General features: G+C 41.9%; 1 protein-coding gene across 1 annotated transcript in view; it reads right to left on the bottom strand.

Moving 5' to 3' along the window:
- Window positions 1-11098: 11098 nt before the first annotated feature.
- Window positions 11099-25550, bottom strand: part of LOC135526343 (vascular endothelial growth factor receptor kdr-like) — a 75267-nt gene continuing 60815 nt past the window's right edge. Inside the window, exons 27-30 of the mRNA XM_064954650.1 lie at window positions 22634-22755; window positions 21337-21409; window positions 20997-21097; window positions 11099-16666 (exon numbers count right to left, since the gene is read on the bottom strand). Of these exons, the coding sequence (XP_064810722.1) occupies window positions 21020-21097; window positions 21337-21409; window positions 22634-22755 (273 nt within the window). The 3' untranslated portion in view covers window positions 11099-16666; window positions 20997-21019. The remainder of the gene's footprint in view (window positions 16667-20996; window positions 21098-21336; window positions 21410-22633; window positions 22756-25550) is intronic.

Genomic DNA, 25550 nt, shown 5'->3' with positions numbered 1-25550 from the left:
GAACCCACTGTCCTCTAGCGCCTGTTTTACGCATCACCCCAAAAAAGAGCAAACTCCACTCCCAAATCTGAAATCTTGGCGCCAATAATCAAATTTATTGCAAAAGTGAATTGCAACTTCTCCAACAAACAATATGCTTAAATGGATATGCTCCTGAACACGTTATGACTTATACATATCTCTCAGGCCAATTGAAGTGTCCTAATTTAAGTGTGCTTGCTATATATTTTCTATTTTGTGCCAGCAGCATGCCACCCTGCATACCACTGCTGGCTTGCATCTGAAGCTAAGCAGGGTTGGCCCTGGTCAGTTCCTGGATGGGAGACCAGATGCTGCTGGGGGTGGTGTTGGAGGGCCAGTAGGAGGCAATCTTCCCTCTGGTCTAAAAAAATATCCCAATTCCCCAAGGCAATGATTGGGGACACTGCCCTGTGTAGCGTGCCGTCTTTTGGATGGGATGTTAAACTGGTGTCCTGTCTCTCTGAGGTCATTAAAGATCCCATGGCACTTATTATAAGAGTAGGTGTGTTAATCCCGGTGTCCTGGCTAAATTCCCATTCTGGCCCTCAAACCATCACGGTCACCTAATAATCCCCAATTAACAATTGGCTCATTCATCCTCTCCCTGGAACTATTCCCCAGGTCGTTGCTGCAAATGAGAATGTGTTCTCAGTCAACTTACCTGTTAAAATAAATACAATTTTTCAATTTTTATTTAGGCCTATTGCATACATTATTCCTTACTAGAAATAAAGATGTGACAGCATTGGCCTTATTTTAATGCAGGTTCTGTTACTGTGCTATAATAAGCTAGGCTATTTGCATGCTTTCAATTATATAACGTGCAATTGTAGCTGTCAACTTCTTGATTGTGTTGTTGTCATTTTGTTTTGTGTCAGAGAATAATAAATAATAAAAAATACCATTAAACATTTACAGCAGGGATCATCAACTAGATTCAGCCGCAGGCCTATTTTATATTGGACAGGTGGTAAGGGGGCAGAACATAATTACAAATCATTTGTAGACTGCAAATTGCCCACAAGAAGCCCAAACAGATATAATATTTGACTAAAACATAATAATTTCAAACCTAGCTTACGTTTGTATATGATCACATATCTCTCTCATTATGCATGGGAATACTTGGAAACAGATTTCCAAAAGTAAAATAACTTGGAGCAGATCTCCTGGTGTTTTTAGAGTCCAAAAAGGAAAATTCTCCAAAATAATAAAAACATTCATCTTTTTTTATGCTCTAAAAACTTGGTGGGCCAAATAAAACCGCACATGGGCCGCCAGTTGGGGAACCCTCATTTACAGTGCAGGTGATGGTCCAACATAACCATCACACTCTCCTCTCCTTTGGTTGAATAATGTCTTTAGGGCTAAACCTGTTAATATGGGAAGGCAACGTCTCCCATGTCCACAGACTCGTTTCACGCTTTCGGAAGCTGATCGTATTTGTTAAAGATATTCACTTGCAAAATAGGTACAAAGTAGGATGAGACTTTCTCCTGTAGCAAGGCGAACTTTTCACATTCCTTTTAGTTCGCACTTCGACACTTCAAGGTCGCACTTCACAGCTAATTCCGGTTTAACCTATGACACCCACTAACGACAACGTGGTCTCGCGCCCGTGCGTGCCAATATGTTAGGCATTATCTTAGTTGTTATCCGTCCCTATTTTGAATAAGAGATTGCATACCAAGTCTCGAATTAATTGCAAATATCTATCATAAAACAATCCAAACGAATCGAAGTACAAAAATGCAACAATACTACAATACTAATACTAATAACAACAATACTAATAACACATGTACTTTACTAGGCCTACACATAAGGCATATTTATTTATTTTAAAGCATTTTATGATTTTATATATGACTGATTATAGTTTTTTCACAACAGACAGTTGGAGTCATCTAGCATCAAATAAACCCAAAGTAGATAAAGATTGCCCTCCAGCTTGCTTTTGTTTGTGTTAAAGGTATGGAAACAAATATTAAACCGGAAACATGCTTTCTTTTTCGGGTGGTTGGGAGAGGTGCTCAAGAAGCCATGACCATGCCAGTGCAAATGTTTGGTTTATGTGAAGAAAAAAATCAGAGGCATGTGCTACACATAGAGACATCTGTCCATTTGTGTCTACTGCATTTACAGGCATTTTATTGCATATTTCAAAGTGAAGTATGGCTTCTGAATCTCATTGACCATACACTAAACAGGCAAAAATAACTCTGATACAAGTCAGGTGCCTTGACTGACTGTAACCAAGAAATGACTTATTTCCTCAGGCTCTGGTGGAAGGATATTTAAGCTGAGATAATTGAAGGCCACTGCTTCCTTGTGGATGGATACAGAACTCCCATTAGTGGCCAACCAGAGGTTAAATCCAGACCTAACAACTAGTCCCCTCAAGAGGGCACCATCTACCAGGGAATGTGACACTGTGCTCCATATAGTACAGTTCTGTGCTGAGTGTATATTAATTACAATGCAAGCTGAATTGCTTTACAGTTGGCCTATATGGTGTACAAGTTATTCCAGCGCAGAATAGCAAAGAGAATCTTCATAAAATAAATCTATGTATATATATATATTTTTTTTCCTACTGAAACCACATCATCAGCTGATGTCCCTCTGTCTGTACCTTGATAAGTGCATTCCATAGGTTTGTACAATATGTAATTACAGGAGGTGTCAAAGTTACTTCTATATTATTGGGCAACTGGATTGCACGTTTATGTAAGGAGTTTAGTTATAAATACATGTACATATAATATGTATACAGTGATGTTTATTGACATACCACACTATACACATACAGTGCCAGTCAAAAGTTTGGACACACCTACTCATTCAAGGGTTTTCTTTACTTTGACTATTTTCTACATTGTAGAATAATAGTTAAGACATCAAAACTATGAAATAACACATATGGAATCATGTAGTAACCAAAAAAGTGTTAAACAAATCAAAATAGATTTTAGATTTTGATTCTTCAAAGTAGCCACCCATTGCCTTGATGACCACTTGTGATTGGTTGTCCCATAGAGTGACTCACAATTGGCCCAGGTTTGGATAGTGTAGGCTGTCATTGTAAATAGTAATTTGCTCTTAAACTGACTTGTCTAGTTAAAAAAAAATATATATATATATCTTAACCAACTTTATGAGGTAGTCACCTGGAATACTTTACCAACGGTCTTGAAGGAGTTCCCACATATGTTGAGCACTTGTTGGCTGCTTTTTCTTCACTCTGCAGTCGAACTCATCCCAAACCATCTCAATTGGATTGAGGTTGGGTGATTGTGGAGGCCAGGTCATCGGATGCAGCACTCTCCTTCTTGGTCAAATAGCCCTGACACAGCTTGGAGGTGTGTTGGGTTATTGTCCTTTTGAAAAACAATAGTCATTGTCCTTTTGAAAAACAATTTGATAGTCCCACTAAGCACAAACCAGATGGGATGATCTATCGCTTCAGAATGCTGTGGTAGCCATGCTGGTTAAGTGTGCCTTGAATTCTAAATAAATAACAGACGGTGTCACCAGCAAAGCCCCCCACACCATCACACATCCTCCTCCATGCTTCACGGTGGAAACCAAACATGCAGACATCAGTTCATCTACTCTTCATCTCACAAAGATACGGCAGTAGGAACCAAAAATCTCACATTTGGACTCATCAGACCAAAGGACAGATTTCCACCGGTCTAATATCCATTGCTTGTATTTCTTGTCACAAGCAAGTGTCTTCTTCTTATTGATGTCTTTTAGTAGTGGTTTCTTTGCAACAATTCGATCATGAAAACCTGATTCACACAGTCTCATCTGAACAGTTGATGTTGAGATGTGAACTCTGTGAAGCATTTATTTGGGCTGTAATTTCTGAGGCTGGTAACTCTAATGAACTTATTCCCTGCAGCAGAGGTAACTCTGGGTCTTCCATTCCTGTGGCGGTCCTCATGAGGGCTGTTTCATCATAGCCCTTGATGGTTTTTGTAACTGCACTTGAAGAAACTTTCAAAGTTCTTGAAATTTTCCGCATTGACTGACCTTCATGTCTTAAGGTAATGATGGATTGTTGTTTCTCTTAGCTTATTTGAGCTGTTCTTGCCAAAATATGGACTTGGTCTTTTATCAAATAGGACTATCTTCTGTATACCAACCCTACCTTGTCACAACACAACTGATTGGTTCAAACGCATTAAGAAGGAAAGAAATTCCACAAATGAACTTTTAACAAGGCACACCTGTTAATTGAAATGCACACACACACACTCACACATAGACACACTTTCACACTTCACATACGCTGCTGCTACTCTGTTTATTATATATCCTGTTTGCCTAGGCACTTTAACCCCTACTTACATGTACATACTGTATTACCTCCATTACCTCAACTATCTTGTACCTCTTGCATATTGACTTGGTACTGGTACTCCTTGTATATAGCCTCGTTATTGTTATTTTCTGCACAGTGTAGTTTGTGCTGCTCCCTGTGACTGCTTCTCTTCTTGTCAGTGACTGCCCTCTGCTGACGACAGTGTGAACCCCTCTATGCACATTTGATTTTTCTCTCTTTGTAAACTCAAAATCACTATGGCAATTAAACACAAACTATATAGTCATGTGGTCTCAAAATAATTATTCCACAGGTCCAATAGAGTCATATTACAGTATGTTTCTGCTTCCATATCTCCAACCGTCACAATATTGACAAGAAATGATTCTAAAGGCAGTGACATGAGGTTGGAGAAGCACCAGTTTTTAGTTGGTTGCATAAGTCCAGATGTTGTTGAGATGGACCCCAGGAATTCACTGCAGGATAAGTGCCAAAACATGACCTTGTGACCTTTAAATTCTACAGATTCCGCTCTGACTGACCCATATGACGCTGATAGAGCAAGAGACAGTGGTTCTCAGTTTGTTGATGGGATGTAACGTCTTCACCTGCACTCTCTAGTTCAAACAGGATGCTTGTTGAAGCCCAACTCAGGTTAAAGTATTTCAATCATTTTGGTCAGGAGATAACAGAAACGGGTGTTTTGCTAGCTTGTTGAAACAGCCCACTGTGTTACCATAAGATTTACAGTGAACATTTTGTGCGTCTACAGGACAGGAGATGCCTTTTTTTTAAAGAACTAAAGGATTTTTAGAGAGGAAACGTGTGCAGGAAGCTTCAAGTTGAAGAGCACAATGTACTTACTGTGTGTGTATCAACAGCTGCACTCCCATTAACTCCTGTCCTAGTCATAGAGTGATTAAACTTACTGTACACTATTTTAAGTGAGAGAAACAACTTATTCACAGGCTGTATTCATCAAGTACAACAAGCTACTGACAAAGTATTGAATTCCATCAAATAGCTGTGCCTAAATACTAGGCCATTGTTGCTCTGGATAGAATGTGATACGCTACACCTGCAATAACATCTGCTAAATATGTGTATGTGACCAATCAATTTGGATTTAATGTGTTTTATAAATGTATTGCAGAACATGCTCATTTCAAGACTGAATGCTCTTGAAAAAAATGTAAACAAAGATTTCATTATATTTTGGTTCCTTTCCATTCATGTGTTGTGCATTAGAGAGATGAGATTGACATAGTTCAATTAGGGTGGTCATTTTTTACATTTAAAAACAGGCAAATATTAACACCAATTGTTGCAGTTCAATATATAAGGTGATGCATTAACATAACAGAAATAATTTAAGCCAGACATAATCCTTATTGTAAACAAAAACAGCGGGGGGGTAATTTCATGCCATTAATAGTCTCATTACTGGGCTCCATCTTTTAATAAATGTAGGTCTTTGTAATCTAAGTGAATGTGTTATTTCTTCCATCTCATTCAGTTCCCAAACCTTTTGCAGCCTGGAGTTATTTGTTGGGGGCTTGGGTTTTAACCAATTTATGGGTAATAGATTTTAATGGTGGCTGTGAGCAAAATCTGCAAAATCTAGTTTTGACCCCTTCCCTCTATGCCCTCTGGAATCGCTCCCAGGAGAGCCACCAGGGGGTGTTGTGGTATTTCTAGTGCAATTAGGATTTTAAAGAAAGATTTGGAAAAACAGATGAGTGGAACAATGGAATGCCTGTGTCAGTCTTAATTTGTATCTGACAGGCATGCCATTGGGGGAAACAGTTTTCAGAAATATTACAGACTGACTGAACTGGACTTGTACATGATGGAGTTGCTCCATGATCTCTCAAAAACATCCAAGTCCTCACCGAAAATGTATCTGACGAAGTATACCAACCATTATGTCAAGAGAGAATTGTTTGCATATATATCCCTGTCATTCAAATGAAAACCTCAGTGAAATCTGCTCACCCGTGTTACGACTGCATCGGAAGGGGTCAGAGAACACAGAAAGAACACAGTGCTGAAACCATCAGAGAGGCATGGGAAAAATGCAGAGACCACTTTGCCATAATCAATTCAAAGAAACGGCGTGGCTATTTATGAGCACAAACACATGTTTATGGCAGGCTGCGGCACTAATCCTGGTTTCCCGGACCCCGCTGGCTGCGTCTGCTGGGACATCACTACTTCCTGTTGCCTGTCAGCACCAAGAGGCCGTCCTCAGATCTGTGGTAGTGAACTCAGATTGGTTTCTTCTCAACTCGTCTGGGTCTAATGCAACAGTGCCAGCACTTGCAGCGGTCTTGTGTTCATTCATTCATGAATTAATTCATGTGTAATCCCATCCCTTGTTTAGCCTTGCATTGATTTGCAGGCCATTCTCTTTCATGTCAGGCAACAGGGGAGGTCTGTTTAAGACAATGCAGTTATAGTATTACTGTGTTTTGGAGATTCTGTGGTCTGAATCAGATGATAAAGGGGAGGGAGGTCTTTTATTTTTAGACCTCATTCTGCCTTGAAACAGTCTTGCAGATGCAATGCATTTTCTCTGCAGTCTAAATGTATTTCAGGAGTTTCAGTATAATATAAAAAGCGAATTCATGTAGGTTCCCTTTAATTAACCTCCAAACGTTTGTCACAGCTGGGAGAGGAACCTGCTAATGTTTGTTGGAACTCTGGTGGTCTTTATACACAGTGTTTCTTTCTCACCCTAGTACACCTTCTGTTCCACACCCCTGGAGTTCACAAGTCCATTTTCGGGGGTAGTCTTTATTTATTTCGATGCACTTGTTGTTGACTTGGTCTGTGATACTTCCTTGCTGCTTAAAGGTGGGGTGAAGCTCCAGCTAGTCTGACTGTGGAAACAGCATCCGGCCCATTGTTCTGCTTCTAGTTGAGAGGAGGTTTGGACGTGGCCTACAGTCCACCTTCTTGGAGCAGGGGGTCTGGGAATCGCATTGTATAGTAGTGGGCTTGGGGGGAACCTGTGTTGGTTTTTTTTGTAGTTATTGGGCATTATTGTGTGGCGGATGGCTTCAAATCTGCACATGATAGGAGTTCAATCTGTGCTGTTTTCCCCCTGATTAACGGAATGTGTTTTGGCATGGTTTCAAGAAGGCCCTCAGTATGTCACCTCTGTTATAGTGATTAATGGAGCATTCTGCTATGGGGTGCTGTGTTTGTCTTGGGAAGGAGCTGTGGAAGTGGGAACGCTGGGGAGGGAGTTTTTTTCCGCAAATACCATTTTCCAAAGGAAAGAAATGAAAACAGAGCTCAATAGGTGACGCCCTTTAATTAGATGCAAACGGGATGTTGTTTTTTTCCCCCAGGTCCGTTTTGGTGTTGTTGCAGAGGCCGTTGTTACCTTGGGCAGCACACAAACTCTGACTCATCAGAGGGGATACGCTCGTTTTGGTTATAGTAGGGTAAGTTACAGTCAACGCATTGTATTAATGATGTTTCATCACATTCCTGATATCCTGCCCTGGGTACATCACATGGCAGATTTATGTTTTATTGTGTCATATCTGTCTAGCTGTTTCATTAGTCATATTTCAGATTACCAGGCAAACAACATGACCTTGAGTAAAGTTGTTTGAGGGGCAACACCACTTTTTCATTGTACGTTCACGATGGATGTTTTCATTGGAGAGGCTCTGTTCTGAAAGACCAGCACCACTCCATTCCTTTGGTTTATTTGGTGTCTGTCTTGAAAGGCAAAGCAGTTCTGGATTCCAGATATGACATATTTATTCCAGATCCATCCATTCGTTGCATTATACAGTGCCTTCAGAAAGTATTCACACCACATGACCTTTTCCACATTGTGTTGTGTTACAAACTGGGATTCAAACGGATTTAAATGTCAACAACCTACACAAAATACTCTGTAATGTCAAAGTGGAAGACAAATGTTAACATTTGAAAAACAATTTATGAAAAATAAAACACTAATATAACTTGATTAGATAAGTATTCAACCCCCTGAGTTGATACCCCCTGAGCGATTACAGCTGTGAGTCTTTCTGGGTAAGAATCTAAAAGCTTTCCACACCTGTATTGTATAATATCTGCTCATTCAAATAAATAATTCAAGCTCTGTCAAGTTGATTGTTGATCATTGCTAGACAGCCATAGATGTTCAAGCCAATTTAAGTCAAAACTGTAATTATGCCACTCAGGAACATTCAACGTTGTCTCGGTAAGAAACTCCATTGTAGATTTGGCCTTGTGTTTGAAATTATTGTCCTGCTGAAAGGTGAATTAATCTCCAATTGTCTGGTGGAAAGCAGACTGAACCAGGTTTTCCCCTCGGATTTTGCCTGTGTGTTTCTTTTTATCCTGAAAAACTCCACAGTGCTTAACGATTACAAGCTTATGTCACGCCTTGGCCATTGTATTTTGTGTTTTCGTTATATATTTGGTCAGGCCAGGGTGTGACATGGGTTTATATATTGTATTTTCGTATTGGGGTTTGTAGTATTTGGGATTGCGGCTGAGTCTGGGTGTTGTATAGGCTTGGCTGCCTGAGGCGGTTCTCAATCAGAGTCAGGTGATTCTCGTTGTCTCTGATTGGGAACCGTATTTAGGTAGCCTGGGTTCCACTTTGTATTTCGTGGGTGATTGTTCCTGTCTCTGTGTTAGTGTTCACCAGACAGGCTGTATAGGTTTTTCACGTTCCGTTTGTTGTTTTGTATTTATAAGTTATTTCATGTATCGTCATTTGTTTCATTAAAGACATGAGTAACCAACACGCTGCATTTCGGTCCGACTTTCTTGCGACAAACGAAGAACGCCGTTACAGCTTAACCATAACATGATGCAGCTACCACTTTTCTGGAAAATATGGAGTGGTATTTTTTTGCAGTATTACTTTAGTGCCTTGCTGCAAACAGGATGCATGTTTTGGGAATATTGTTATTCTGTACAAGCTTCCTTCTTTTCACTCTGTCAATTAGGTTAGTATTGTGGAGTAACTACAATGGTGTTGATCCATCCTCAGTTTTCAACTACCACAGCCATTAAACTCTGTAACTGTTTTAAAGTCACAATTGACCTCATGGTGAAATCCCTGAGAGGTTTTCTTTCTCTCCGGCAACTGAGTTAGGAAGGTTGAGTGTAATGATACACCATCCAAAGTGTAATTAATAACTTTAGCATGCTCAAAGGGATATTCAATGTATGCTTTTTAAAATGTTCACCCATCTACCAATAGGTGCCCTTCTTTGTGAGGCATTGGAAAGCCTTGCTGGTCTTTGCGGTTGAATTTGTGTTTGAAATTCACTGTTCAACTAAGGGACCTTAAAGATAATTGTATGTGTGGGGTGCAGAGATGAGGTAGTTGTTCTAAAATCATGTCAAATATTATTATTGCACACAGAGTGAGTCCATGCAAATTATTATGTGACTTGTTAAGGACATTTTTACTCCTGAACTTATTTAGGCTTGCTATAACAAAGGGGTTGAATACTTATTTACTCAAGACATTTCAGCTTTTCATTTTTAATTGATAACAAAAGACTCCACTGACATTATGGGGTTTTACGTATAGGCCAATGACAAAAAAAAAACACATTTTAAATTCAGGCTGTAACACAACAAAATGTGGATAAAGTCCAGGGTGGTGAATAACTTCTGAAGGCACTGTAGTTCATTTATTGCAGCGTTGTTGTTGCATTGAATTCGGCCTATATTATAATGTCATCCAGGATTTACGGATGCATGTTAATTAAGAGAATACAGCTTCTATATTCATACTCTATAGTATATGTCATGATCATATTTGATCAATATTCTGCACATTATTGGTGTCCAATGCAGTTTTTGCAAAGTCAATTGTCTTTGGAGATTCTTATTCGACCTTATTCAGAAGTTATGACTGCTTAGTGCTCCCAAGAGAGGAGTCTGTCTAGTGACCAGCCCCTGAAGAAAGGACCAGTGAGGTTTTCCTGCTTGTGTCTGTGTGTGGAAAACTACTAGTTGTTTGAGTAAAGAAGCACGCCTTGTTGTGTTTGTAGCCAAAGAATGATGGTTCCTCATCCCCAGCATGCTTCCCATGTTTATTTACATTCCATATTCTGGAATCAGTTTACATCGGAGCTGACCTGCTTGGCTTGAGGTTTCAATAATTCACTGGTTTGGTCTCACAGTGAGTGTTGTGGTAAATATTCATGTTCACCTAGCTTTAAATACCGTAAATCAGTGTAAACCAGAGTGATGAGCGGAGACAGTGGAGAGCACAACCCGTTCCATGTGGCGTTCCCAGTGGGCACACCCTGTGCCAGTAACGGGGGTCGGGGGGGCAGTGTGGCCCCATAGGAAGCTCACTGCGGGGTGGCGTCCTCCGGTCGTGACCAGGATGATTAAGGGCCCCTTCCTTTCCTGCTCCGAGGGGCATTGTCCCGTTGACAGACAGGCTGCCGACACCTTGCCCCGCTCAGGAAGCGTGTCTCGCTGGTTAAGGAGCAGGACCAGCGGAGTGTAGCCTTCTGATGACAAACACATACAGTGGATACACGTCTCACCCATCTCCACATTCCCAGCCACAGACAAGTTGTGCAACAAATATTGTTTTCTGCTGATATGTGTTCAAAATGGTGCTGATTACCTATGGTGTCAGCACTTCAGATTAAAGAGGATCATGTCCTAAAAAAAGCAGAGGGTTAATATATTAAACAATGTTAGCATCTTCAGAAAAAAATAGGAGTGGACTAGAAGTAATTTATAAATATATAGATCTTTATTCATTTATTCACTTCTTATGCTTGGTTAATAATAAAATACATTTAGATGACAAAAATCGACATTTGATAGAAAATATCAGTGCATATACTTTTCCCCTCCACATTGAACACAAGACCCAGTCAGTCCACATTAACAACGCAAACATAATTTGGCAGGATTTCGGGGTTTAGAGACAGGATTCATAATAAACCTTAATGAATAATGTATTGTATTGGCACATTGTAGTAGCTTAACACACACAAACGATCAATTCCTCCTATTTGTAAGGAAAGACTAGCTGGTGTCACTGGAAGTTTTATTTAACCAAAGATGCATATTTTTCCAAACATTTCAACTCTTCATCCTGATACTTTCCCCTTAAATCTGTAACAGCCTTGTTTTTAAAGGTAATTACAGGCTAAACGTGAGAAAGTAGATAACATAACTCTCAGTGACCAGTGTATTGTGACCAGCCTGGATAACACATAGGATTCCTGTAGCCTGCCCTGCAAGCTTCACTAACACTTTTAGTGTAACAAAATGGATCAGTAGCAGAAGCTTTCTATTCTAAACATTCCTGCTAACAAACAGTAAATTCCTTCATCTTTCCTAATGTAATTAAAGTGTATACAGCAGTGGAAACAGCATATAAATCTGGAATTAAAAACCGGAATGTTCCATATCTTGTTATCAAGCAGGCAGAGGGTACAAATCCTTTGGTTAACTCTTCAGTGTGACATATTTAAGAGAACATTTGATCTGGATTAATAAGCGACAACGTATAATATAAACCTAAATAAATATGCACGGTTTATTTTACTAGTGCTTTCTTAGACACACGCTTCATGTGGAATTCTAATCCAAGCTCATGTTTTTAACGCGCTTTGTCCATGTGGCTCTCTTGTATCATCTCATTTCCTTTTTGCACTCAGGACATAACAATAATATACAGTTAGGTTTTCCTCATGAACGGGCCCATATCGGGATGGGAAGGAATCCAAATCGGACTTTTCATTTAAAATGCCTTCACGGTAGAGAAGTAGTGTTAAATCCAATGCAGTGTGGTATTACTCTCCGTTTTGCCCTGTTCCCTTCATACCTTAACCCTATTCAGAGTGCATTGGGACTTGGGCTGTTGAAACTACTACTACTCAGACTGAGCCAATACCCATCTACAGTCTCAACCCTTTCTTCTCTCTGAGGCGAATGGGAAAAATATATATATTTTAAACATGTTCACTGGGAAGACTGGGGATCTGAGTACTCAAGTGAGAAATCTTTTCAAACTGGCAGATTCAATTATTCACGAATCGTTCCGATAATCTGTCCGACAGGTGCCTTTTAAAAACGTGAGCATTAGCTAAAGTCAAGCTGAGTAATACATGCTTGAAAATACCAACTTTGTGATAAGAATGTTTATTAAACCTCATACTACGAACTAAAAGAAAACACAATAATTATTACTTAATATAATAAAATAGCACATTTACTTTCCAGTTTGCTATTCTATAAAACATTTGTACAGAAATAAAATAGTAAAACAAGAAACGCCTCAATTCTCCAACCTATTTTCTTTCTCTGTTACATGTTTTATCCCCATAGTTACACATTTTTAATTTACACAACAGTATAACCTGCTACCACTACATTTCATGTGTTATACATCTGGATTCTGTTGTACTTCTTAGTGTTGTTCACAGTAGATCATAGGAATACCTGAGCCTGTCTTTAGGTTTGCATACAGTGCCTTCAGAAAGTATTCACACCCCTTGACTTTTACCACTTTTTTGTATTACTGCCTGAATTTAAAATGGATTAAATGAAATAAGTATTCAACCCGTTTGTTATGGCAAGCCTAAATAAGTTCTTGAGTAAAAATTTGTTTAACAAGTCATATAACTTGCATGGACTCACTCTGTGTGTAATAATAATGTTTAACATTATTTTTGAATGACTATCTCATCTCTGTAACCCACACATACAGATAATTGTAAGGCCCTTCAGTCGAGCAGTGAATTTCAAACACAGATTAAACTACAGAGACCAGGGACGTTTTCCAATGCCTCTCAAAGAAGGGCCCCCATTGGCAGATGGGTAAACATTTGAAAAAGCAGACACTGAATATCACTTTGAGCATGGTGAAGTCATTATTTATACACCCAGTCACTACAAAGATGCAGGCATCCTTCCTAACTCAGTTGCTGGAGAGGATGGAAACTGCTCAGGGAATTCACCAAGAGGCCAATTGTGACTTTAAAACGGTTACTGCGTTTAATGGCTGTCACAGCAGAAAACTGAGGTTGGCTCAACAACATTGTAGTTACTTCACAATACTAACCTGTCAAAGCAATTAACTTTTTTGTCCTGAATACAAATTGTTATGTTTGGGGCAAATCCAATACAACACTATTCTCCATATTTTCAAGAATAGTGGTTGCTGCATCATGTTATGGGTATGCTTGTAATCGATACGGACTGGGGAGTTTTTCAGGATAAACCTAAAACACAAGGCCAAATCTACACTGCAATTTCTTACCAAGAAGACTGTGAATGTTCCTGAGAGGCCTAATTACCGTTTTGACTTAAATCTACTTGAAAATCTATGGCAAGACCTGAAAGTGGTTGTTTAGCAATGATCAACAACTTGACAGAGGTTGAAGAATTTTGAAAATAATAATGGGAAAAGGTTTCACAATCCAGGTGTGGAAAGCTTTTAGAGTCTTACCCAGAACGACTCAAAGTTGTAATCGCTGCCAAAGGTGCTTCAACAAAGTATTGACTCAGGGGTGTGAATAATGATGTGAATGAGTTATTTCTGTATTTCATTTTCAATACATTTGCAAAAATGTCTAAAAACATGTTTTCACTTTGTCGTTATGGGGTATTGTGTGAAGACCTCACAAATGAGAACATTGTGCAATATTTAGATTCAAACTAATGTCTGAGTCTTTAAAGGAAATTAAGTTCATGTATATATAATTTGATATACAGAAGAATATACATAACTGTCTTATGATTTTATATTATCTTGTTTGATATTGTACATTTAATTGTAGATGGGTGAGAAAAAAATCTATTTAATCAATTTTGAATTCAGGCTGTAACACAATAAAATGTGGTTTAAGTCAAGAGATACCGTTGAAGTCGTAAGTTTACATACACCTTAGCCAAATAAATTTAAATTCAGTTTTTCACAATTCCTGACATATAATCAGAGTAAAAAATCCCTGTCTTATTCTTTATTTTAAGAATGTGAAATGGCAGAATAACAGTAGAGAGAATGATTTATTTCAGCTTTTATTTCTTTCATCACATTCCCAGTGGGTCAGAAGTTTACATACACTTAATTAGTATTTGAAAGCATTGCCTTTAAATTGTTTAATTTGGGTCAAACGTTTCGGGTAGCCTTCCACAAACTTCCCACAATAAGTTGGGTTAATTTTGGCCCATTCTCCTGACAGAGCCGGTGTAACTGAGTCAGGTTTGTAGGCCTCCTTGTTCGCACACACTTTTTCAGTTCTGCCCACAAATCTTCTATAGGATTGAGGTCAGAGCTTTGTGATGGAAACTCCAATACCTTGACTTTGTTGTCCTTAAGCCATTTTGCCACAACTTTGGAAGTATGCTTGGGGTCATTGTCCATTTGGAAGACCCATTTGCGACCAAGCTTTAATTTCCTGACTGATGTCTTGAGATGTTGCTCCAATATATCCACATAATTTTCCTACCTCATGATGCCATCTATTTTGTGAATGCACCAGTCCCTCTTGCAGCAAAGCAGCCCCACAACATGATGCTGCCACCCCTGTGCTTCACGGTTGGGATGGTGTTCTTTGGCTTGCAAGCATCACCCTTTTTCCTCCAAACATAACGATGGTCATTATGGCCAAACAATTCTAATTTTGTTTCATCAAACCAGAGGACATTTCTCCAAAAAGTACGATCTTTGTCCCCATGTGCAGTTGCAGACCGTAGTCTGGCTTTTTAATGGTGGTTTTGGAGCGGTGGCTCCTTCCTTGCTGAGTGGCCTTTCAGGTTATGTCGATATAAGACTTGTTTTACTGTGGATATAGATACGTACATTTGTACCCATTTCCTCCAGCATCTTCACAAGGTCTTTTGCTGTTGTTCTGGGATTGATTTGCACTTCTCGCACCAAAATACATTCATCTCTAGGAGACAGAACGCATCTCATTCCTGAGTGGTATGGCGGCTGCGTGGTCCCATGGTGTTTATACTTGCGTACTATTGTTTGTACAGGTGAACGTGGTACCTTCAGGCATTTGGAAATTGCTCCCAAGGATGAACCAGACTTTTTTCTGAGGTCTTGGCTGTTTTATTTTGATTTTGCCATGATGTCAAACAAAGAGGCACTGAGTTTGAATGTAGGCCTTGAAATACATCCACAGGTACACCTCCAATTGACTCAAATGATGTCAATTAGCCTATCAGAAGCTTCTAAAGCCATAATATTTTCTGGAATTTTCCGAGCTGTTTAAATGCACAGTCAGCTTAGTGTATGTAAACTTTTGACCCACTGGAATTGTGATACAGTGACTTATAAGTGAAATAATCTGTCCGTAAACAATTGTTGGAAAAATGGCTTGTGTCATGCACAAAGTAGATGTCCTAACCGACTTGCCAAAACTATAGTTTGTTAACAAGAAATTTGTGGAGTGGTTGACAAACAAGTTTTAATGACTCCAACATAAGTAAATGTAAACTTCCGACTTCAACTGTATGAAAACTTTCTGAAAGCACTGTAGGTCTATAGGTATCTATAGGTATCTGTATGTGTGGATCAGTGGAGGCTGCTGAGGGGAGGACGGCTCATAGTAATGCCTGAAATGGAGCTAAAGGAATGGCATCAAACACATAGCAACCATGTGTTTAATGTACTTGATACCATTCCACTTACTCTGCTCCAGTCATTACCACGAGCTCGTCCTCCCCAATTAAGGTGCCACCATCCTCCTGTGGTGTGGATATCACAGTGGGGTATGGAGAAGACCAGCAGCACATAGATGAACCCCTGGGACAGGCTGAGAAGGCAGACTCCTCTTCCTCCTTCCTGCACTGTGGGCTGATGGGAAGCAGGCAGGCTAAGTGCAGATACACAGAAAGGTTCACAGTCCTAAAGTAACAGATCCCACGTTGTAACAAAGCGTCTCAAACTTGTCTCTAGCACAACCCCCGGGGACGAGGAGAAATGGAAGAAGTTAAAAGGAGAGAGGCAGCAGCAGGCGTTTTACGGTGCGCTGTGAAGACCAGGGCGAGCTAGAACAGAGGAGAACAAAGGAGAGGCCTTGAGGCATTCAGTCAGACTCCCCACCAGGGGCAGGGGGGGGGGTCTCCCACGGCGATTGGGTGGGGTAGGGCTACACAGGTGGGGTGGAGGGGCGCACTATGTAGTTGTCGTCAGGGCGCGGGCTGTGGCACTCCAGACCAGGTTCCAGGGAAGAGTTGTTCAGGATGAAGTCCAGAGAGGAGACAGGCTGAGGGTACTTGTCCTTCTCTTCCTCAATCAGCACCGACTCCTTACTCCTACTCACCTCCTTCATCCTAGAGAGAGAGAGAGAGAGAGAGAGAGAGAGAGAGAGAGAGACATACATGTTTAAAAACTGACTCAGTAATAAACCAATAATACATTTCCATGATAATTGTTCATAAAGGATATCATCAATCATGTTCTCTGGCCTCTCTCACTTCTGCTCCCATAAACGCTCCTTATATGAGTAATTGACTACTATTGTCTTCTGGTTGCTAGGAGTTTCCAGAACCTAGCTCACAGGGACGCAAGGTCAGATCCCAGTGGGGTAAATCACATGACTGACTAGCTGCATTGACTATGAGACTGGGGAAATGACAGGGTGGTGTATTACATTTTCCATTTTTTGAGTCAAGTACTGACATGAATACTATGCCAAGCATTTACACAGAGAGGGAGATAGAGAGAGAGAGCTATAGGGAGAGGGTATAGGACAACTGCGAGTGGGGAAGAGGGAGTGCCACGTGGAATTCTACAGCACAAAGCTAGAGGACCATTACAGAGCCAGGGAGGCCCTCCCTCGTAAACCTCCAGAAGGTCAAAGGTGACAGTGATCGAGTGGCAGCCCAGTAAGGGTTCTTTCCCCTCAATACATAGATAATTCTCTGCATGCCTCTGGTGACTGGTTCTCCCATGGAAGAGGCCATGGAAGCTAAGGCTGTGCCCATAGGTAGTGGTCTTCTAGTCTCTCTCTACCCAGCGTTGTGCATCACATAGGGGCACAGATGATGGGAGCACTGTACATGGGTTGATGGGGGTGTGGGGGTGGGGTTGGGAGGGAACAATGGTTGCTGAGGGAGGGGATCCATAACGTTTTATTCAAACCAAGACCTTGTTCATTGGGGGTTTCGGAATAGTGTTATTAATCATGGTAATTTCACATCAAACTCCACTCAAGGATGTTTTCCTGTACCCTTTCTGCCAGTTTATGATTATTGCATTGAAAAAAACATTGTTTGTTAGCTGTTCTTGCTTGTCCGAACATGTTTCAGTCCTAATCTTTTTTTGACCAGTAAAGAGGCATTTGAAAGACAGACTCCACCGACATATATTCATTTAATGCAATTGTGCTCTTTGAACTGAAGCTGGGAGAGTTTTTGCAGCCTGACCTTTCTAAGCCCTGTCCTAAGCCCTGGTTTCTCTCTATTGTACAGGTATGAAAGGTTCTGACAAGGTGTCATGCCAGCAGTGTCATCTACAGTTGGTCAAGGAACCTGTCTTCTACGGACGCTATCGATGACCTGGGTGATTGCTAGCTGGGAACCCAGCAACCCCAGGAACATTCCCAGAACATTATACTAAGATTCCCATTAAGTTCTAGTTAGGATTGTATCTAACATTAGGATGATAACATCCCAATATAATGTTTTTGATAACAACATATATTTTTTTCTTCAAAAATATGTTTTAAGGGGCCTCCCGGGTGGCACAGTGGTCGAGGGCACTGCAGTTGCAGTGCTAGTTGTGCCACCAGAGACTCTGGGTTCAGCCTCTGTCTGTCGCAGCCGACCGCGACCGGGAGGTCCGTGGCCTAGCGTCGCCCGGGTTAGGGAGGGTTTGGCCGGTAGGGATATCCTTGTCTCATCGCGCACCAGCGACTCCTGTGGCGGGCCGGGCGCAGTGCACGCTAACCAGGTCGTCAGGTGCACGGTGTTTCCCCCGACACATTGGTGCAGCTGGCTTCCGGGTTGGATGTGCAATGTGTTAAGAAGCAGTACGGCTTGGTTGGGTTGTGTATCGGAGGACGCATGGCTTTCAACCTTCGTCACTCCCGAGCACGTACGGGAGTTGTAGCGACGAGACAAGATAGTAACTACTAACAATTGGATACCACGAAATTGGGGAGAAAAGGGGGTCGAATTTAAAAATAAATATAAATGTTTTAAATTAAATAACCTTGGAATGTCACTAAAATGTTGTGCACAATATCTGTGACAACCCATATAGAACATTTCCCAAAAGTTCTCATTAGGTTTCCAGGTTATATAGTAACACAATGTACCAGTAATGTTTTCCCAGCAAATCAAAATTGGTTCTGTGAAAGTTCCGAACATTCAATTACAGCAAATGTTCTCATAATAGAGCTCTGCTATCCAACCCGAGCAACAGCAGGTGAATGTTTTTTGCAGCCCAGAATCATCTGCACAACTGGACAGTTTTCATGTTTTGGGAACACATCTTTTGTGATGTCCCGACAATATTCTCACCAGACTGTTTCCGCAACCTAATGAAACAGTCTGTGAACCTTTTTTGTTTTTGTTGTACTTTCACCCCTTTCCCCCCCAATTTCATGATACCCAATTGGTAGTTACAGTCTTTTCCCATTGCTGCAACTCCCCTACAGACTCGGGAGAAGCTAGGGTCGATAGCCACGCGTCCTCCGCAACACGACCCTGCAAAACCTCACTGCTTCTTGACACACTGCTGGCTTAACCCGGAAGCCAGCCATTCCAATGTGTTAGAGGAAACACTGTCCAACTGGCGACCGAGGTCAGCTTGCAGACTCCCGGCTTGCCACAACGAGTTGCTAGAGAGTGGTGGGACAAGGAAATCCACTCTGGGAACCTTTAAAGAACAGATTAAATGTGTTCTAGAAACATTTTTTGCAACACCTGGCAAATGTTTTATACAAAAATGATAAGGCACTGTACTAGATTAACCCTGCTATTGGCCAACTTTCAAAATCATAAACAATCTCTAAAAGCTAAATCTACACCAACCACGGGTTTATGTGGGACAGTGGGTGGACTGTACATGCATAATGGAATGTTCTCTATCTGAACATTAGCTCTCAGTTCATTGCGTAGGGGAGCCTTCATTCTCAAAGACGCAGGGTGATGTTAGACAACAGCCACCACAGACTGATTACAGTGGACCAGATAACATCCAGGGTGATGAGACATCTGAGTCCACAACTGTTCCTCAGCAATGACACTGTTATTCTGTTAACATCCGTTAGATTGACTCTGGACAGTGTGTCTGGACAGAGTGTTTGGACAGAGTGTTTGGACAGAGTGTTTGGACAGAGTGTTTGGACAGAGTGCTTGGACAGAGTGCTTGGACAGAGTGCTTGGACAGAGTGCTTGGACAGAGTGCTTGGACAGAGTGCTTGGACAGAGTGCTTGGACAGAGTGCTTGGACAGAGTGCTTGGACAAAGTACTTGGACAGAGTGCTTGGACAGAGTGCTTGGACAGAGTGCTTGGACAGAGTGCTTGGACAGAGTGCTTGGACAAAGTACTTGGACAGAGTGCTTGGACAGAGTCCCTCCTTGGCCCCGACCTCTCATGTCATCTCACACTATAGCAGTTGAGTGATGTATGAAACACTGCCTCTACTCTAAAAACTTAGAAACTCCTTGATAAGTAAGTTGTCAGAGGATGTCTCAATCAGGCCGAGCAGCCTTTTGAGTTTTAGTGTTAAACCACCCAGGCCCGAGTCACACTTCCACTGGACTTTTGTTCTCTGTCTTTTGGGTTGTCACCTTAGGGCAATATCCCTCCCCAGAGTCCTTTGTCTCGATTGAGCTCTCGCATGGCTTCTTTTTACAAATGCAAAAACCTGTCATTGAGGTTCAGAGGGTGATAGGGGCCGTGTGTGTGTGTGTGTGTGTGTGTGTGTGTGTGTGTGTGTGTGTGTGACAATCCGAACTTCTACATTCCAGGCCAGTGGGTGGGTTTCCTGGGCAGGTCCAGCACCCTGTCTCTCCTTCTCTCCTACCTCTTTCTGCTTCCCACATCTCTCCATCCTGCTTCTCTACCCCTCTACCCTTCTTTTTTTCTCCACCCCTCCCAGCCTCTCCGACCCTCCCGGCCTCTGCCTCTCCACCCCTCCCGGCCTCTGCCTCTCCACCCTATCAACCCTTCTCGGACTCTCCACCCCTCCCGGCCTCGGCCTCTCTACTCTTCTCTGCCTCTCCACCCCTCCCGGCCTCTGCCTCTCCACCCCTCCCGGCCTCTGCCTCTCCACCCCTCCCGGCCTCGGCCTCTCTACCCTTCTCTGTCTCTGTCTCACCACCCCTCGCAGCCTCTGCCTCTCCACCCCTCCCGGCCTCTTCCCGGCCTCTGCCTCTCCACCCCTCCCGGCCTCTTCCCGGCCTCTGCCTCTCTACCTCTCCTGGGCTCGGCCTCTCCACCCCTCCCGGCCTCGGCCTCTCCACCCCTCCTCGCCTCTCTACCCCTCCCCGCCTCTGCCTCTCTACCCCCCCCTCCCAGCCCATCTACCCCTCCCTACCTCTGCCAGTGGCTCCCCTGCCTCTTTCTGCCTCTCACTATGGTTCTACCCGCCCCTCTCTGCGTCTCCAGATGATGTCAGTGACAGGGAAGATGGGGATTAGGTGTACTCACGCCAGGGCCATGATGCAGGGAGGTCAGGCAAAAGATTTCAGGCGTTTCAGCGTGTTCCCATCGTCAGACGACAGGCCCATCCCACTGTCCGACTGTCCCCCCTGCACGTGCAGAGAGAGGGAGGGAAATATCAGGAAACAAAGAGAGTGGAAGAGATGGAGAAAGAGAGAGAGAAAGAAGATGAGAGAATGATAGAGAAAGTGTCAGAGCTAGTCCAACAAAAGCGTGGTCTCACATATGTCTATTCTTACAAGCCAGATGTTTTACACCATACTAATTAGGCAGCTCTGTAGTGAAGAGACACCCTCATGTTAAGTTGGGGGGTGATGAGTTAATTCACCTCATTGTTGTCGTTAGAGCTGTTCTCCATGGTAACCTCGTCAAAGGTCTTCACACTTCCCGGCCGGATGTTCCTGAAGGGATAAGATTTCCAAAATCAGATCCCAATCAGGGAATTCCAAGATTACATGTGCCAAAAAGCGGCATTGAGAAACACAATAAGCGGGAACATAATCAAGGTAATGAACAATTACATAGTGTCAGTGGGATTGGTCTTTGAAAAGAACCTCTATTTATTTTGCTTTTCAACATACGCAGAGAATCAAATGGCTGCTTAATTCTGCTTAAGGGATAACTGCTATTAGAGCATTTCAACACATTCTCAATAAACACACTCGTAGGACCTGTGAAACGAGGGCTTGACAAATATTATTTTAAGTGGACCTAAACCCTAAAGGAGGGTCTGTGGTTTGGGAGGAAATTCCTTGAAGGGGCCACAATGCTTTGGGCTCCCTCAACATCTCACTGCCAATGTATATAGTTCTTATCTCAACTTTAATCAGGTCTTTCACCGTCCTCAACTAGATCTACATTAACTTCTTTAAGAGTAAGTAGCCGAACCGCCAAGCAAAGCATATGTTAAGAAAATGGTGTGTGCTTTGAACAATGTACTGAAGTGATTGGTTGTTATTTTAAAGGCACAATATGCAGAAATCACTCTGACATTTCCTAGTTGCTAAAATTCTAATTGTTCGCCTAATATCAGTTGATGTGCCAAAACAAGCAAGTACAGTGTAGAGAATCATTGTACCATCTAAACCGCGGTGAAATATATTTTCCATAACTAAAACTATTGTATTTTCAGCTGTCTGAAGCTGGTGTACCAAACTGAAAGTAAAAGACGCAAAAACTAAACTTAAGAATGGGAAGCATAGAAATAGAGCACATAGAACATATCCACAGCTTCTTAGATGTGCTTTAACTGCGAATGACAGATCTATAATGCACATTTCTTTTTTTTCTTTTTTTTTGTTGTTGTTGTTGAATTTTACTCCCTTTTCTCCCCAATTTCATGGTATCCAATTGTTATTAAATGTTATATAATGTACATAGACTTATGGCAGAAATCTTCAACTAAACTGCAATGCTATAAAATGTGAGAGAGCTTATTCAATAGTGTTGTGAGCCACAGGTGTCTGTGTGATCTCCATGTTAGGTTCAGGGTAATATCTCTCTGTTAGGTTCAGGGTAATATCTCTCTGTTAGGTTCAGGGTAATATTTCTCTGTTAGGTTGAGGGTAATATAGCAGGGTAATGTAGTGTAGTGACTGGCCAGTTGACAGATTCCTGTTTCTCACCAGGTGCTCCCTGAGTCGCGGTGAGAGAGCGGCCTGGTGTTAGTCTCCTCTGACCGGGCCGTGATGGAGGGGTCTCCCTCTTTGGACAGCAGGGCTGCTATTGGGATGTAATGCTTGCCCTCCTGAATGGAAAGAAAGAGGAGAGACCACAACATGTCAGACCAGAGGCCTAGCTAACAACTATCATAGCATGACGGAAAACACATGTATGTGATAAGTGTGTGAAGCCTTTTGAGATTTGAGCATAATACTGTCCGTGTGCTCCACTAACATCCATTCAGGCCCTGCAGACTAGAGGGAATGTTGCCAAAGAACCCAAAGGTCACGCCTAATAAATAAAATGTGGAATACCTGAGGGCCACAGATGGAGCAGTGTGAGGATGTTGGTAGAGACAACCTCACTGACTGGCCATTGAAGGACTGAGTCTGTCTGTAAGTAACAGACCTACAGTTGAAGTCAGAAGTTTACATACACCTTAGCCAAATACATTTAAAATCAGTTTTTCACAATTCCTGACATTTAATCCTGGTAAAACATTCCCTGTATTAGGTCAGTTAGGATCACCACTTTATTTAAAGAATGTGAAATGTCAGAATAATAGTAGAGAGAACGATTCATTCCCATTGGGTTATTCCCACTTTCATCACATCCCCAGTGGGTCAGAAGTTTACATACACTCAATTAGTATTTGGTAGCATTGCCTTTAAATTGTTTAACTTGGGTCAAACATTTCGGGTAGCCTTCCACAAGCTTCCCACAATAAGTTTTGGCCCATTCCTCCTGACAGAGCTGGTGTAACTGAGTCAGGTTTCTAGGCCTCCTAGCTCGCACACACTTTTTCAGTTCTGCCCACAAATGTTCTATGAGATTGAGGTCAGGGCTTTGTGATAGCCACTCCAATACCTTGACTTTGTTGTCCTTAAGCCATTTTGCCACAACTTTGGAAGTATGCTTGGGGTCATTGTCCATTTGAAAGACCCATTTGCGACCAAGCTTTAACTTCCTGACTGATGTCTTGAGATGTTGCTTCAATATATCCACATAATTTTCCTCCCTCATGGTGCAATCTATTTTGTGAAGTGCACCAGTCCCTCCTGCAGCAAAGCACACCCACAACATGATGCTGCCACCCCCATGCTTCACGGTTGGGATGGTGTTCTTCGGCTTGCAAGTCTCCCCCTTTTTCCTCCAAACATAACGATGATCATTATGGCCGAACAGTTCTATTTTTGTTTTATCAGACCAGAGGACATTTCTCCAAAAAGTACGATCTTTGTCCCCATGTGCAGTTGCAAACTGTAGTCTGGCTTTTGTTATGGTGGTTTTGGAGCAGTGGCTTCTTCCTTGCTGAGCGGCCTTTCAAGTTATGTTGTTATAGGACTCGTTTTACTGTGTATATAGATACTTTTGTACCTGTTTCCTCCAGCATCTTCACAAGGTCCTTTGCTGTTGTTCTGGGATTGATTTGCACTTTTCGACACCAAAGTTCATTCATCTCTAGGAGACAGAACGCGTCTCCTTCCTGAGTGGTATGGCGGCTGCGTGGTCCCATGGTGTTTATACTTGCATACTATTGTTTGTACAGATAAATGTGGTACCTTCAGGCATTTGGAAATTGCTCCCAAGGATGAACCAGACTTGTGGAGGTCTACAATTCTTTCTGAGGTCTTGGCTGATTTCTTTTGATTTTCCCATGATGTCAAGCAAAGAGGCACTTGAAGGTAGGCCATGAAATACATCCACAGGTACACCTCCAATTATGTCAATTTATGTCAATTAGCCTATCAGAAGCTTCTAAAGCCATGACATCATTTTCTGGAATTTTCCAAGCTGTTTAAAGGCACAGTCAACTTAGTGTATGTAAACATCTGACCCACTGGAATTATGATACAGTGAATTATGAGTGAAATAATCTGTCTGTAAACAATTGTTGGAAAATGACTTGTGTCATGCACAAAGTAGATGTCCTAACCGACTTGCTAAACATAGTTTGTTAACAAGAAATTTGTGGAGTGGTTGAAAAGTGAGTTTTAATGACTCCAACCGAGGTTTACGTAAACTTCTGACTTCAACTGTATCTTAATGGAAGGGTTGAAATCCTTACTGTGCGGCTCTTTTCTGTCCAGTCAGGATGGGTTCCCGCACGGTTGGTTTTTAGCGAGAGCAATCTGTTATGTTATAAAGCATTTCCATACTGCGGTTTTATGTGACGTGTGAGGTCTGGTCTGCTATCATCTCTTATCTCTTTACAATCCCCACTCTCTGTGACTGTTTATTTGACTGTATTTTAAACTCTGAGCTTTTGGCATTATTAGGACTTGATGGGACCGTATAGTTTTGTGTTCGCAGGGGAAACAGACAATTTTCCATCAGCAGACACAGTCGCTGCTTTCCTTCTCCATGTCTTGATTCCAGTGGTGTAGTGAAGGGTATACAGAGGTATATGCCGTGCACCTCCAATTTTGTTGTGGGCATTGTGTATGCTCACTTCTTATCCCCACGATTCATATCAAAGTAGTGAAGTGGAGGTATACGCCGTATCAATTAATAAGGCTGACAGAACAGATCTGAATGTTTAGCTTAAAACGTTGATAAAGACATTTTAAAGCTCAACAATGTGCACGCAGTGGTAGGCCTACGCGCAAATGTTCCAAAATGGAATTTGCGGAAAACACTGTTCTAAAATGCAGCCGGGTCCTTCAAGATTGCCTTCGAAATTGGACGTCTATCCATGACCTGAGACATTCCACTACCACAAAAAGCAGGGGGGGGGGGGTTGTTGAGTGTGACTTACCCTCCCAGTTACTGTGACCACACCCCTGGGCCTGACCCCAGTGACTAATTGAATTGTTAAGTAGTTTCCTAAGGACAATGTGGCTGGAGTCCTTAAAGAGCGTCTGCCTTTAAATAGCAACA

Source organism: Oncorhynchus masou, chromosome 32 (assembly GCF_036934945.1).
Source record: "Oncorhynchus masou masou isolate Uvic2021 chromosome 32, UVic_Omas_1.1, whole genome shotgun sequence".
Classification (NCBI taxonomy): domain Eukaryota; kingdom Metazoa; phylum Chordata; class Actinopteri; order Salmoniformes; family Salmonidae; genus Oncorhynchus; species Oncorhynchus masou.
This window is presented reverse-complemented; position numbering and strand designations above follow the sequence as displayed.